Source organism: Schistocerca nitens, chromosome 1, assembly GCF_023898315.1.
Source record: "Schistocerca nitens isolate TAMUIC-IGC-003100 chromosome 1, iqSchNite1.1, whole genome shotgun sequence".
NCBI classification, from domain to species: Eukaryota; Metazoa; Arthropoda; class Insecta; order Orthoptera; family Acrididae; genus Schistocerca; species Schistocerca nitens.
The window spans coordinates 274,045,179-274,060,530 of NC_064614.1; the positions used below are offsets into that span (position 1 = coordinate 274,045,179).

The 15,352-nt window shown below is 39.0% G+C and overlaps 1 protein-coding gene across 1 annotated transcript in view; it reads left to right on the forward strand.

Moving 5' to 3' along the window:
* Positions 1-5,062: 5,062 nt before the first annotated feature.
* Positions 5,063-15,352, forward strand: part of LOC126243001 (uncharacterized) — a 169,812-nt gene continuing 159,522 nt past the window's right edge. The window contains exon 1 of the mRNA XM_049948134.1: positions 5,063-6,415. Within this exon, the coding sequence (XP_049804091.1) occupies positions 5,063-6,415 (1,353 nt within the window). The remainder of the gene's footprint in view (positions 6,416-15,352) is intronic.

The window sequence follows — 15,352 nt, forward strand, 5'->3', positions numbered from 1 at the left end:
CTCCCACAAAACGTAAATGTACAATGCCAGTGTCTGGTAATGGAAACGAAATTGCTGTTCTGGCTGCTGTAGCACACAATCCTCAGGTGGGTGTATGAGAAATTGCACAAGGTGTAGGAATAAGCCACAGCAGTGTGTGCAGAATCTTGCATCAGCATCGATTTCTCATCCGTTCCATATCTCACTGCACCAAGAACTGTATGGGAATGACTTTGAATCCCGCATTGTGTTCTGTCATTTTGAACTTCAGAAGTTGCAAGGTTACAGTATTTCTAAGCAATATGTTGTTTACGGACAAGGCTTCATTTACAAATTGTGGTAATGTGAATCTGCGGAACAAGCATTACTGGTCCATTCAAAATCCCCACTGGACTCTCCAAGCTGCTCATCAATGACAGTGGAGTGTCAATGTTTGGGGAGATATCATTGCTTACTGTACTGTAGGTCCCTATTTTTACCGTGGAACATTGAATGGACAGTAATATGCATCATTTCCTCAACACACACTAGCAGTACTCATTGAGGATCCAGGATTGGAAACTCATCTATCAATGTTGTTCCAACATGATGTATGTCCCACACACAGTGCAAAAGTCGGCAGAGACATTCTAGATGCAACATTTCCAAATAGGTGGATGGGGCAGGGAGGTACTGTGCGATGGCCAGCACGGTTCCCTGACTTGACCCCATTAGACTTCTTTTTCTGGGACGCAGTGAGTGACAGAGTGTATCAAGAACCCCCAATGACAGTAGAGGATATGCAACATCATATTACTGCAGCATGTGCAGCAATATCTGTAGAAACTCTACAATCTGTGCAACACTCTCTTGTTACCCATCTGCAAATGTGTATTGATGCAAACGGAGGGCACTTTGAACATACGTTGACGTGACACAGTTTAATTGGTCAAGATGTGGGTGTATTTTATATGTTGGATGTAATGCACAACAACACAGTTTCTGTCAGCAACAGGGCATTAGTAAATGTGTTTAGCAAAGTGTATTCAAGTGTGTTATCTCTAACTGTAGGTCTAGTTGTCATTTCGTTAGAATAGACATACAGTTACAATTTGAAAAATGTGACTTTGCGTAGAATGTGTTACTTGTTTATTTTTGTGGATTATGCATACCTTCCCATTGTGTGAACCCCTGACACAGGCAGTGTGAGGTGCACTCTGAAGTCTCAGGACGTGCGCTATCTGTGCGCTTCATTTATTTCAAGTGTCAACTTCGCTTCGCAATTTCTCGGGAAGTAGTTGATGTATTGTGATGCAACCAACGCTATTATTTTTGTGATTTTTCACGCTATTGATTGCGTATGAAATAATAGGGGGTGTCCATTTAAAAGTACACAAGTTTGTGTTGAAAATAGTATTTGTTTACGTTCTAAAATTTCACATAGTATTTGGTTCCCTAAACCCCTGTTGTACGTTCATGCTGGATGGTGAAAACCCTTTTTGAATACCTGTTGTCTTTCCAGAGGGATTTGAGGTGGCAGAATTAGGTGAGACACCCTGTATATTGTTGTAATATATTAGTTTAGTCCAGGAAGTGGTCAAGATGAATCAAATCGTGTTTTTAGAACTTAAGAACTATGTAATTTTGGTAGGGATTGCCTTGAGCCAATGGAAAAGCAGACAGTAGTGGAACACTGTGGAAGTCAAGTGGAGAGGGTCACATTTTTGAGTGAAAGCTCAAGGGAGCAATTCTGGACTCTCAGATGTTTGCTCTGGAAGAAGGAAGAAATGCCTGTGGTATTATGCAGTTTTTGGTGGGGTGAATGTTTGATTCTGGGCAGTGAATGGCTGTACCATACTTTATTCTCTGGAGGGACTTCATATTCCAAGAGATATAAATATGTTCCAGAGTAGAACTCTTCTAACGTTTTCCACTTGTGATATGACACTGAGGATAGGCAGAGTATGAGTTACTATCCTTTGTATCCCATCTAATAATTTGCAAATCATCATGATGGAGTCCACCCTGTTTTTGTGCGGTGAATATTTCATGTATTGTAATTATGAAATGGACTTAGTTTTCCCCTATCTTCACTGACTATTCCATGTGGAAATTTTGCTACCATTGCTGTAATGCTCTCAACATAACTTTACTGCATCTTTCTTGAATAAACATTATTCAACATAGTTCTCTGTCGGCTAACCAATTCCAGATGTTAAATTAGAAGCCTTGTTATTAAATTATTCATTTAACTTTATTTTGTATTTCTGTGTACTTTATTAATTTGAAATTCTAGCCAGTGCTTAAGACTATTTGACTGCAGGATCACAGCTGCGGGTTATTATTGGCAGTAAATTAGCTGTGGGGTGTGAAAGCAACATGTACAGCTTGACCGTTTGACTACATCAAGCTATTCTTTTTAAACAGAGCCATGCACATCCAAAGTGCCTAGGGTATGAATAAGCACAGGTAAAGGCGCAACTGGTTGGCTTTTTTGAGATGCTGTTTAGAATGGCAATTACACTAGCAGTAACCATTAGGTCCAGTCACACCTTCTGCAAATCCACGAAGACTACATAGTTTGCTGTCCCTCTCTTCTTTATTAAATTTTTTAATATGAATATGCTATCTATAAATGAGTTCACTGGTCTAGAACCATTCTGTTCTTTCAGATATTTTAACTTCCATCTCTATTCCTTTTTTTTTTAAGATTCTCCTATATAATCATGCAGTTGATGGCATCACATTTATGCCCCAGTAATTTCCACAGTCTTGCCTGTAACCCTTCTTATAGATTGAAGTATTATAGACTTTTTCCATTTATTGGGTACCTGGTCCTCTTCCAGACAGTTCTTGTACAATTGGCTCAAGATGTCATCTCCAACAATAGAAGCTGCCTTAATAACTTTTTTTATTCCACCTGGACCCACTGATTTCTCATTGTTATATGCTTCGCAGTATTATTTTAATACAAGGGTGTCATTTTACTTCTTCCATCATTTGATTGGTCTGATCATCTTATTGGCATTTGCCAGTTACTGGGGATGTAGGGGCACTTGTTGGAGGTGAAAGGTCTGCCTCCCATCTTATGGTTTCAGGAGCCTCCATCTGCCTTTGTATGATGTACAATAATTCTCCCCCCACCCTACCCCCTACTCTCCATGATGCCTACAAAGTATGTTTACAATTTTAAAAAAAATGTGTTACCAAGGCAAATGATGAAATAGCTTTGATTTGCACTGAATATAGTACATCAGATCATTAAGAATGAATCATAAACTTTAATGGATTGGAATCTCAAAAACAGTAATTAAATTCTATTTGAAATGATACCCTCAGCTATAACTGCTATTTTCTTAATCTCTTGACCACTAGGGCACTTTATAGTTCACTTTAACAGTGTAGTAATATTATAAATGCATGTACATGAATCCAAACTTCCCAAGTTTGGGAGTTGATCTTCCAGCATTGTTACTCTATAGGTGAACATACGTCATTGGGGGAGCATGGTGACAGTACTAGTCTCTAGGTACAGGAGATTATTAACTTTCAGTAGTCAAATGCCTAGAGTGTGGGCCATGCCAACAGATAGTGCAGAGGGCCCAGCTTGTGAGGAAAAGAATATGACAGAGACCAGTATATGCATGAAGGTAGGAATTAGCCTGGAACAGTGAAAGCAGGTACAGCCCATAAATCTCAGCCAGGTGATGGAGGGCTGGCCCAGCTAGAAACAAGTGTGCTGATGGCTTGTGCAAAGTTATGGAATCATAAAAAATGAAATTAACTTATGAACAAAAATAGATTATTTAATCAATACTGTTCATAATATTCACCAGTTAACTCACAATGCCATCCACAGCAGATTACATGATCTAAATGAACAGCTGATAATATTTTGCAATGAATGAAGTCTGATTAGCTAAAGCAGACAGAAAAACTGAAGAACATTGCTGTCCTGTGTTCTGAAGACTGTATATGTGATGTGACAGAGGAAACAGGATGCAGTTTTCATAGACAGTTGATTTGATATAGATGGTAACTGTTAGAGAGATTATTTTGAGTGAACTGAAGACTAAAAGTGACTGATAAACATTAACTCTGGTATGAAGAACTGTATGTTAGAAAAGTGTACTTGTTGTAGAGTACAGTCTTGGTGGTGTTATTTTTGAATTTTTGGTATGAAAATGTAATATAGTTAATATTCAAAATGATTTCCTCATTTAAATAGTGAACCTGGACCTGAATTCTGGATCAAATGTGCAGTAGCTTAACAGTCAACAGAGACCAGGTTAGATCTTCTTGAATGAGTTATGTAGTATGTTTTCCTAGACTAGGTACTGAATTTTCACATTTACTGAGTTTAGTGTTGTATGAGAAAAACTAAACCACTCTGCTGCTGTAGGAAACAAAATTTCATAAGTTTTCAAGTAGCATATAATATTGATCATGTTGATCCCCACAGCTAACACTAATTTTAACAATAACGAAAACCACCTAAAATGTATTATACCCTATTACTGTGCTACAACAGTTTAATTCTTAGAACATATTCAGGATGCTGAATTGTGCTCAAGCCATTATATAAATTGTCTGATTGTCATATGTACTGTTACAGACCAAACCGTGAAACAATGACCACAAACATTCTGCCAACAGCCTGGTGGAAGTACGGCATTCAGGCATGCACAGTAAACTGTATACATTATACTATTAAGTAGCATGCCACACCTGCTCACCAAACCTCCTTGAGACAATCAACAAAATGTTTGTGATAAATGTTTCTCAACTTGGTCTTTAACATTGCATACAACAACCAGGCGATTTACATCATGATGTCACCATGACTTGGTAGCCTGAAGATATCCTAACAACAAAACTGGTTGTAGTACAATATGTGTCGTAATACAGCTGAAATGGCTATCATTAATAATTAAATTTCCAAAGAGCATTTGTTCTATGTTCTGTATTTCATAAGCTTCAAGGGACAAACTTCATTAGCTATGAAAGATAAAGAGGGGATGAGGCAAGAATTTATGCAATAAGAACATGATTTTTATGCAACTAAATATTTTGTTCTGTTTGCTTTGTTACAGAAATTGACAAAATGGCAGAGGCAATTTTGCTCCAGCAAGAGCATACAAGTGAAAAATTGATGGAAGAAGCCTTGCATATTCATAGAATCATTCCACAGAGAAGTATTGATGAGATATACTCATCACTTGAAACTTTCTGTGATGATCCAAAGAGGGTAAAGAAAGTTGTGCTCAAGTTTTTGGGTCATGTAAAGGAAGACAGTGCCACTGCTGATGATGCCATTGAAGAGTTATCTAAGAGACCTAAGGAAAGAAACTATGATGATGAGCATAATCAACCATCTACATCAGGGATACCATCTGAAATTCCTGTTACGAGTGATGCAAATGGAGACAATGGGACTAAGCCTCTGACAACTAGAGATATAACTGTGGATGTTGATGTGTCAGCACATAGTGATTCTCTTCCTGCTGAAAGTGACAAATGTGTCATAGCAGATGAAGCATCAACTTCTTTTTCAGATCCTACAGTTCCAGGACGTGCTGGAAATGGAAATCATAATAACATGTTTGACAGGGTCCTTCAAGCTGACTTAACACTGCCTGATGTTAATGGGGTGGATGGTGAAAGTAAACAAGCATATTACAATACTCTCATGAAAATTTTTCCTGATGCTCAAAAGGATTTTGTGAAAGGCATATGTGATAAATGTTCACAAGATGCCAACTGGTTAAGTAATGCTACATCAAATTTATTGGAAAATGGTTACCCAAGAGCTGCAGATAACAGTGAACAGGAAGTGGAGCTAGTAGCAAACCAGGAACTTTCTGGAAGAATAGACAAAAATGATTGTAATCTGCTTACTATAACTGCAGATAACAGTGAACAGGAAGTGGAGCTAGCAGCAAACCAGAAACTCTCTGGAAGAACAGAAGAAAATTATTGTAATCTGCTTGCTATATTTCCAAATGCTGATCCAACTTATATAAGAGAGACCTGTGAACAGATTGCAGATGACGAAGATGCAATGAAAAAATTTGTTAATGACACTTTAGAAAGTGGCAAGTACCCAACACTAGCAGAGTATGAGGAACAAATGAAAGTAGTGGAAATTAGAGAGAAATACCTAAAAAATTTCAAAATTGAAGAGTTTCTGGAAATTTTTCCTGATCCTTTTAAGTACTTTTTTGAAGAAAAAAAGAATGACAAAACCAATTCTGAGTTAAGTTTAAATTATCTGAAATCCCATTATAAGGAAACATGTACAGCAGTTTTGCAAGAATGTTTGATGAAAAATGAATACAGTCTCACTAAATCGTGTGCAGAGTTAGATAAGTGCCAAAATTTTACAAAATCATCGCATGGTGAACATGAAATACAGTACAGTGAAAATGATGTGAAGGATATTTCATTTATGCAGGAGGTAAGTGATCTATATTAGTATTAACAATTCCATTTGGTTTTGAAATTTGTGTTTGCATAATCTTAGTTTGGGTGTTCTGGTGTGTGTGAATTATTTTGTATGATTGAATTATTCCCTTACCTTGTGCCACTCTTATATTATGGTGATGGATATTCCAGGTTGGAAAAAATATATAAAAAAATGAGGAAAGGCAACCACTCACCCATTACTAATTGATGCATAGCATATAGACACATGTAACACTTCAAGCTTTGCTTGCATTAGAGTTACTGCTCCTTTTCTGGTTTAAATAACACATGAGTACACAGAGATAAAAAAAAAAAATCCACTCACGTGTGGCCACAGTAACACTTACTGTTTGTGGGCTGTTCATCATGCTGACAGGAGTGAGAGGAAATGGTACTAGTGCTTGGCGACTGGAAAGGGGTTAGATTTGTTTGACAAGGGAGATGAAGTAAGTAGGAGGCAGAAGAGGGTAAGAGAGATGGCTCACAGTGACAGTTGTAAAATGGCTGCAAGAGGTGACAATCATAACAACAGAGAGAGAAAGAGAAGGGGGGGGGGGATATTGGAAAAGAGAGTAGAAGATTTGGACACGGAAGGAATAGTGTGGCAAATGACAGGATAAGAAAGAGTAAAGATAAGGAATGGAAAGTGGACTAGTGAAATTTTGGCTTGAGGGAGTTGGAGAATAAATTATATGCTCGTGGGTGCGATGCAAATGTCTCAGTTACTGGAGAAACTGCTGAAATCATTGGGGCTGTGGTTTACTGTGTGCTCTTTATGGTTTGCCACAGTTTGGTAGTGGCCATTCGTGCAGGTGGTTGGCTGGTTAGGTTTCATCCCTTCTTTGAATGCTGGATAGTAGTTGCAGCACAGCTACTATGCAACATGGCTGCCTTCACATTTTGCACTACCTTTTATGTAATGCTGGTGACTTCGACATTACTATGTGCACATGTTGTATTGAGTTTTCCACGTGGGAATGAAGTATACAGTTATAATTGAGACAATGAGTGGTATGAAGATGGACTAGAATGTTGCCTAGGTTTGGTTGGGTGACAGAATACTGCTTAGGATGGTAGGGCATGATTTTGGAAAGGGTACCACTTGTCTCAAGGCACAACAAGAAGTAACTGAAGGTATGGTGATAGGTGGTATAAACTTTCTTAAGGTGCAGGTGATAAGAAAGATACTGGTCACTGACTAGTTACAACAGTGATGAGTTTGGTGGTACAAATGGCACAGAAGAATCTGTTACTGGACTATTTTATATAATTTTGTCAGACTGTAAAGGCTTTGGCAAGGTTATTATCATTTTTGGATAACTTCAGTTCCCACCCAGGGCTACAAGAGTTCTATCAGGAGATATCTGTAATGCAGAATGAGTGACACCTGTCAAAATAATAGTGTTGTTGGTGTAATATGTTTGATATGCACATAGTCATCTGAGAGGTAGAAATCAACAACTAAAGATATAGCTCCTTGAGTTGAGAAGAACCAGACAATTGGATTTGGATGCTGATGTTGAGATTCATTAGCGTAGAGTTGAAGCTACCCTTGCCATGAATCTAGATCATTAGGTGCATTTTATTGTAATTTTCTCCCTGCTTAATTGAGAGATGACTTTGCAAAAAACTTCAGCTTGGATTTTATTTCATTTTATTCATCATACTGAGAATGCATTAATGTGGAACTTTGCTTATGACTTTTTAATGAATTTAATATAGAGGTTTCAAGTTTCTAGTTTGTAATATGTAATTGTTATTCTGTGTCAGGGCTCTTAAAATTGATCAGCAACAGAAATTCCTCACAAATTGTCACATACATTCCAGCAGTGTTTGGTTTGTGAGGGTATGTGCAGAATATCTTTTTTAATACATAATTTAAAAACAAAGATGATGTAACTTACCAAACGAAAGTGTTGGTATGTTGATAGAGACACAAACACACACACAAAATTCAAGCTTTCACAACCCACGGTTGCTTCATCAGGAAAGAGGGAAGGAGAGGGAAAGACAAAAGGAAGTGGGTTTTAAGGGAGAGGGTAAGGAGTCATTCCACTCCTGGGAACGGAAAGACTTACCTTAGGGGAAAAAGGACAGGTATACACTGGCACACACTCACATATCCATCCACACATATACAGACATATGTAAAGGCAAAGAGTTTGGGCAGAGATGTCAGTCGAGGTGGAAGTACAGAGGCAAAGATGTTGTTGAATGACAGGTGAGGTATGAGTGGCGGCAACTTGAAATTAGCGGAGGTTGAGGCCTGGTGGGTTACAGGAAGAGAGGATATATTGAAGGGCAAGTTCCCATCTCCGGAGTTCTGATAGGTTGGTGTTAGTGGGAAGTATCCAGATAACCCGGACGGTGTAACACTGTGCCAAGATGTGCTGGCCGTGCACCAAGGCATGTTAGCCACAGGGTGATCCTCATTACCAACAAACATGCGAATGGACAGTTTGTTGCTGGTCATTCCCACATAAAAAGCTTCACAGTGTAGGCAGGTCAGTTGGTAAATCACATGGGTGCTTTCACACGTGGCTCTGCCTTTGATCGTGTACACCCTCCAGGTTACAGGACTGGAGTAGGTGGTGGTGGGAGGGTGCATGGGACAGGTTTTACACCGGGGGCGGTTACAAGAGTAGGAGTCAGAGGGTAGGGAAGGTGGTTTGGGGATTTCATAGGGATGAACCAAGAGGTTACAAAGGTTAGGTGGACGGCGGAAAGACACTCTTGGTGGAATGGGGAGGATTTCATGAAGGATGGATCTCATTTCAGGGCAGGATTTGAGGAAGTTGTATCCCTGCTGGAGAGTCACATTCAGAGTCTGATCCAGTCCCGGAAAGTATCCTGTCACAAGTGGGGCACTTTTGTGGTTCTTCTGTGGGAGGTTCTGGGTTTGAGGCGATGAGGAAGTGGCTCTGGTTATTTGCTTCTGTACCAGGTTGGGAGGGTAGTTGCGGGATGCAGAAGCTGTTTTCAGGTTGTTGGTGCAATGGTTCAGGGATTCAGGATTGGAGCAGATTCGTTTGCCACGAAGACCTAAGCTGCAGGGAAGGGACCGTTTGATATGGAATGGGTGGCAGCTGTCATAATGGAGGTACTGTTGCTTGTTGGTGGGTTTGATGTGGACAGATGTGTGAAGCTGGCCATTGGACAGATGGAGGTCAATGTCAAGGAAAATGGCATGGGATTTGGAATAGGACCAGGTGAATCTGATGGAACCAAAGGAGTTGAGGTTGGAGAGGAAATTCTGGAGTTCTTCTTCACTGTGAGTCCAGATCATGAAGATATCATCAATAAATCTGTACCAAACTTTGGGTTGGCAGGCCTGGGTAACCAAGAAGGCTTCCTCTAAGCGACCCATAAATAGGTTGGCGTATGAGGGGCCCATCCTGGTACCCATGGCTGTTCCCTTTAATTGTTGGTATGTCTGGCCTTCGAAAGTGAAGAAGTTGTTAGTCAGGATGAAGCTGGCTAAGATAATGAGGAAAGAGGTTTTAGGTAAGGCGGCAGGTGATCGGTGTGAAAGGAAGTGCTCCATCGCAGCGAGGCCCTGGACGTGCAGAATATTTGTGTATAAGGAAGTGGCATCAATGGTTACAAGGGTGGTTTCTGGGGGTAAAAGATTGGGTAAGGATTCCAGGCGTTGCCACCACTCATACCTCACTTGTCATTCAACAACATCTTTGCCTCTGTACTTCCATATCGACTGACATCTCTGCCCAAACTCTTTGCCTTTACATATGTCGGCTTGTGTTCAGCCACCCATGAACTCCAGCAGAATGGTCAAAGCACTGCATTCCAGTGAATTAATTTTTCACAATGTCATTCAGGAAAATATTTCTGTAACATCTGCATCTATACTCTGCAAGCCATATGCCGACTTTTGTGTGTTTAGGGTATTACTATCAATAATACCAGCCCCCTCCTTTCTTGTTTCATTGACAAATGATGTGTGGGTAGAACACCTTGCCCTAATTTTCTAAATGAACACTCGAAGAGAAGTGGCATTATTCTTTGTATAATCTCTATTAATCCTGTTTGATAACAGTTCCAAGAGCCTCAGACTGAAGAGCAGTGCTTGAGAAGCAATTATGTGAGTGTTTTGTAAGTTATTTCTTTCTTTGATAGATAATTACATTTTCTTTGGATTGTTCCAGTTGATCTCAGTCTTGTCTCTGCTTTTTTACAACTGATTTCATGTGGCCATTCCACTTTAGGGTGCTAACTGTTTGTGCTCCTAAGCATTACTTAGGCATTGCTTTTATAATGGTGATGACATGTTAATCTGTCACACTATAGATAACTTAGGCATTGCTTATATAATGGTGATGACATGTTAATCTGTCTCTTGCTAGTTCACAAGGGTACGTAGGAGAGACTCTGTGGAAAGGATGGGGAAGTAATGGCAGGTTTGAGTTGAGGCTTGAATTATGTTTGGATGCTCTGTAAGTAAGATCATCAGCTGTGAAAGTTCAGTGTGTTGAGGTGCATCCAGATCCTACAAACAGTTTTTATGTCAGATATGTACACATCACAATAATCTCTGTGCTATTAATACCCATCAATTTCTGATTAATTTGTCAAGTAAAACTTTCTAATTTCATGACTAATCTGGCGTAAACTAAAAAGAAACTATTTTTCTCTGTCATGAACTAAAAAGAAACTATTTTTCTATTTAAATGATGTACTGAAGTCTGAGAATGGATTTTTTTTTTTTTAATTTAGATATATGACTTTCAGTTCCAAGTAAAACAACATTAAGCAAGAATTAATTTTCACTAATTAGTGTGTCACACTTCAAAGTATCATTTGTACTATCCACTCTTCTTTCTCTTCATTTCTTTTTCAGTTGTGCATTATAGTCCAATATAAATGCTGATGTAAAATTGAAAAGGTATGTTATAGAAGAAGAACCGAGTTTTCATCCACCCATGGACACCAGCAGAACGGTCAAAACTTTCAGAAGTTGAAGTAGAATGGGAGAATGTAATGATGTTATCAGCTATATTTTTTTCCTTACAACATTGACTGTGACCATGAAATCCCTCATACTTAAATATGGAGTGCGTACCTATGTACTATAAAGCAAAAACTAGTGGTATCTCCAGACGGTTGTCATTCAGGGGACATCTACACAAGCAGAAGAAACATCTAAATGAAAGGTGTAAAACTACTGTACGGAAAGTTACCATGCCAAGAACTTAGTCAAAAGATTAAGATGGAAAAATAAACAATGAACAGTCAATAGTAACAGTTGAGTCATAGTCCATTAACTGAAAGGAAAAGGTCATCATTGAATTACAGTTTGGAGGGGAAAAATTTGAACAGACTAGGGGGAAAGGTAAAAGGAAAATAAAAAATAAATAAATGATGAAAAGAAATCAGAAAGGATTAATAGTTAAAGATGAAGACAGAAGAAATTGGCTAAGTAAAAGTGAATCAATTGACTCAAAGAATTAAAAATTTACAGTGAACATAACAGGTGCTTGTCCATGACAATAATTTTCTCCATCTGGATGCCCAGTAGATTTATTGGGTCAAGTCATATGTTGTTTCAAATGAGGACTTGTCCATCAGATGTGACGATGAACTATTGGTTAATCTGCTGGTTACAACTCCAGATTCCCACTAGAGAGCTTGTAGTTTGATGGTACACCATACTCTTATACTACTATTTGTCCAAGAACTGGCAAGTTTGCTGCCAGTTGCAGTAGAAGTTGATCTGTTGGGCATATTAGTTGTATGTTTTTGGGTGAGCTCTGACCTCAATTTGATTTTCTGACAAGTAGTATCAGAACTAGAGTGCACTGAAAAGTAGCAATATCTTTGGCCCTTCTGTGAGAATGTCAAAAAGGTGCACCTCACCACCTCCTCATAACTAAAAAAATTTACATGTTGTCAACAAAAAACCATACACCATGTTAAAGTACATTAAATTTCATACAAGAGATGTCAGTAACATTCAGTTTTCTCATAAATATGGGGAAGAAAAGTGAAAATCACAAAAAATGCCTTCTGCATCATAATGCCGAATGACCCCTCCCACAAGTCTACCTTTCATTGGCACTATATTTTTGGTAGATTATGCTTAAAAAGATTATTTTGAATGGATTAATGAGAAAGCATGTTTGACGAAAACAATAACAAACTATACAACATATTAAGTATGTAACACTGAATAGTAAGATGAATATTAAATCTGTATGTGTCCATGAGTGAACGTCAAACCCAGGATTGGGTCATCACTTTGAGTAGCTTCTGCATATGGAAAAGAAATAATATGGATACAAAAGACAGATATGCTCTGCAGTGAACTACGAAAGTATGAAAGAATACTTGTATTGATGTCATGTGTACAGTTTTTTTTACTCGTCTCCATTCAGCTCTTGGTGTCACAGGCAACATTTCTTGGGCACTGTAATGTCCAGTTGAAGGATTGAAGGATATTGAGCAATGGATGGTTCAGCTAAAGTGTCAGGGGCTGTGGAAGGTCTAGCAAGAACAGTGAGCTGTTACTGTTCTTCAGCTGACAAAACTGTAAATAAAAGATTAATGTTATGATAGAAAAAATTAATTAGTAAAGATGCATAATACTGCAAAATATTACATGAATTAATACTTTAGCTGCTTCAGATGGTAGTACTGCAAGGGGCTCACCCAGATGGTCTTTGTCTTCTCTGTCAAAACTGTTGTCGATGTTGGAGCAAGATCATTCACATCGCTGGCACAATTTCATGCAGAGCAGTGCTATTTGCCTACACAGACGCCAACCTTGGCAATATATTTTGCAATGTCAACTTCCACCCTCATTGCTTCAGATCCAAGTAGTTTCTGATCCATTGCTGCACCTTGAGGAAAACTCTGGATGTGTGTTGTTGAGTTGCAGATTCAGTGGGATGTGTGGACCCATATCTGCTGATGCTTTGGTGGGTAATGTCAAATATCGCTTATACCTCAGCTTGTTGAGTGTTTTGACTGGGTGCGTAGCACCAGAAATGGCAGTGAGAAATTTCTCATCAGCAACTGTTATTTCCTTTGGATAGGTTGAAGGCTCAGTGAATTTAGTAACATAAGATTCAAGGGCTGGATTTTTGGAGAGAGTCTTGAGAAATTTAACCTTGCCTTGGTTGAATAATGCAGACATAGTTGCAAAGCACTCATTGTGTGGAGGAAGAGCATGTGGGTGGCAACACTCTTCTTCACTACACGTCCCAGACTGTAGAGGAACTGGGAGGCTGTATCTCTCCCTGGCTTGAGGAAATGCACATTGGGTGGAGCTTGGAGACCCATCATTATGACCAGAAGGTCAGCTTCTTCCCAATAATTGTAACACTATTGTGAGCCAAAGACGGGGGTTCTGCTCTCCAGTCTGTAAGTGTGTCTGCATCATAAGCTGCTTGCTTGTAGGCAATTCCACTTTTAGTGCATTTTGTCATCAGTGTGGATACTAGTCTATCCTTGTTTTTTAGAATTTGATAAAGAATTTATTTGGGAAACTGTTGTTGTCACAGTGCTGCTAAATTGTATCTCTATGAACTGCTTTTTGGTTGACCTGATCAAGTGCTCCGTGGGCTAGGTCCTCTTCTGCCTGTCCGAGTACTCATTGAACAAACTGTTGCACTTTGATTGTACACTATCGCTCAAAACGTTTTCGAACACCCTGAAAGTAAGATAAAAAAGCTAGTTATCAGATTCAAATATGAATTAGCAATATTGTTTTGCCAGTGCCATGCTCAATATAACATGTAAGAGTAGTGTTCCATGTTTTTAAAAATGAAATCGTTCAAATCTAACTTTCTGTTTTCAAGCATCGCATGCTGCTAATTTTGCATTGTGGTGGCGTAATATAATCTTTTCTCACTAGATGATGTTGATGGGACATCAACAATTCTGTAAAAATGGTGACAGATAAGAGAGGCGGTTATGCACAAGATATCATAGAGTGAATTTCAGTGCGTGCTCAGTGTAAACATCAATAGTGGGGCGAAGAAAGAAGCTTTTGACAGAAAAATGTTCTGCAGTTGTATCTTTGTGTGCAGCTGGTCTTACTATGCAACAAATAGCATGTCAAGAACATATTTCCTTAGGATATGTCCATTATAGCTTGCAGAAGCATGTGAATACTGGCCAGAATATGAGCCAACCTCAGAAGGGTAGGCCAAAAGCCGCATCAAAAAGTGATAACAAGTATATAGTAGTCACAAGTAAACTGATCACTCCAAAACAGCACCAGTTTTAGCAGCATAACTCAACCATAATATGGAAAAGCCAGTGAGTGAAAATACTGTGAAAAGATGTTTTCAGTCAGTGAACCTTAACGAGTGTGTGGCGGCTAAGAAACCATTACTGACAGCTATTAATAGCAGAAGAGGCTTCACTGGGAAAGACAACATAAAAGTTGGGAAGTAAAGCAGTGGAAAAATGTAATTTACACTGACAAATCCAAATTTGAGGTCTTTGGTACAAAGTAACTCAAGTTTTATCGACGGTTGCCAGATGAACGAATGTTACACCAATGCGAATCTCCAACGTTAAAGCATGAAGGAGTTCCCCCATGGTCTGGGGATGTTTTGGTGGTGGTAAGACTGGTGATCTCATAGAAATAAATGGAACAATGAAGAAAAACGAGTCCGCAGCTCGTGGTCGTGCGGTAGCGTTCTCGCTTCCCATGTCCGGGTTCCCGGGTTCGATTCCTGGCGGGGTCAGGGATTTTCTCTGCCTCGTGATGACTGGGTGTTGTGTGATGTCCTTAGGTTAGTTAGGTTTAAGTAGTTCTAAGTTCTAGGGGACTGATGACCATAGATGTTAAGTCCCATAGTGCTCAGAGCCATTTTAACCATTTTTTGAAGAAAAAAGATTTTCATCACATTCTACAGTATCATGCAAACCCATATGGAAGATGTTTGATTGGCAAAGGATTCAT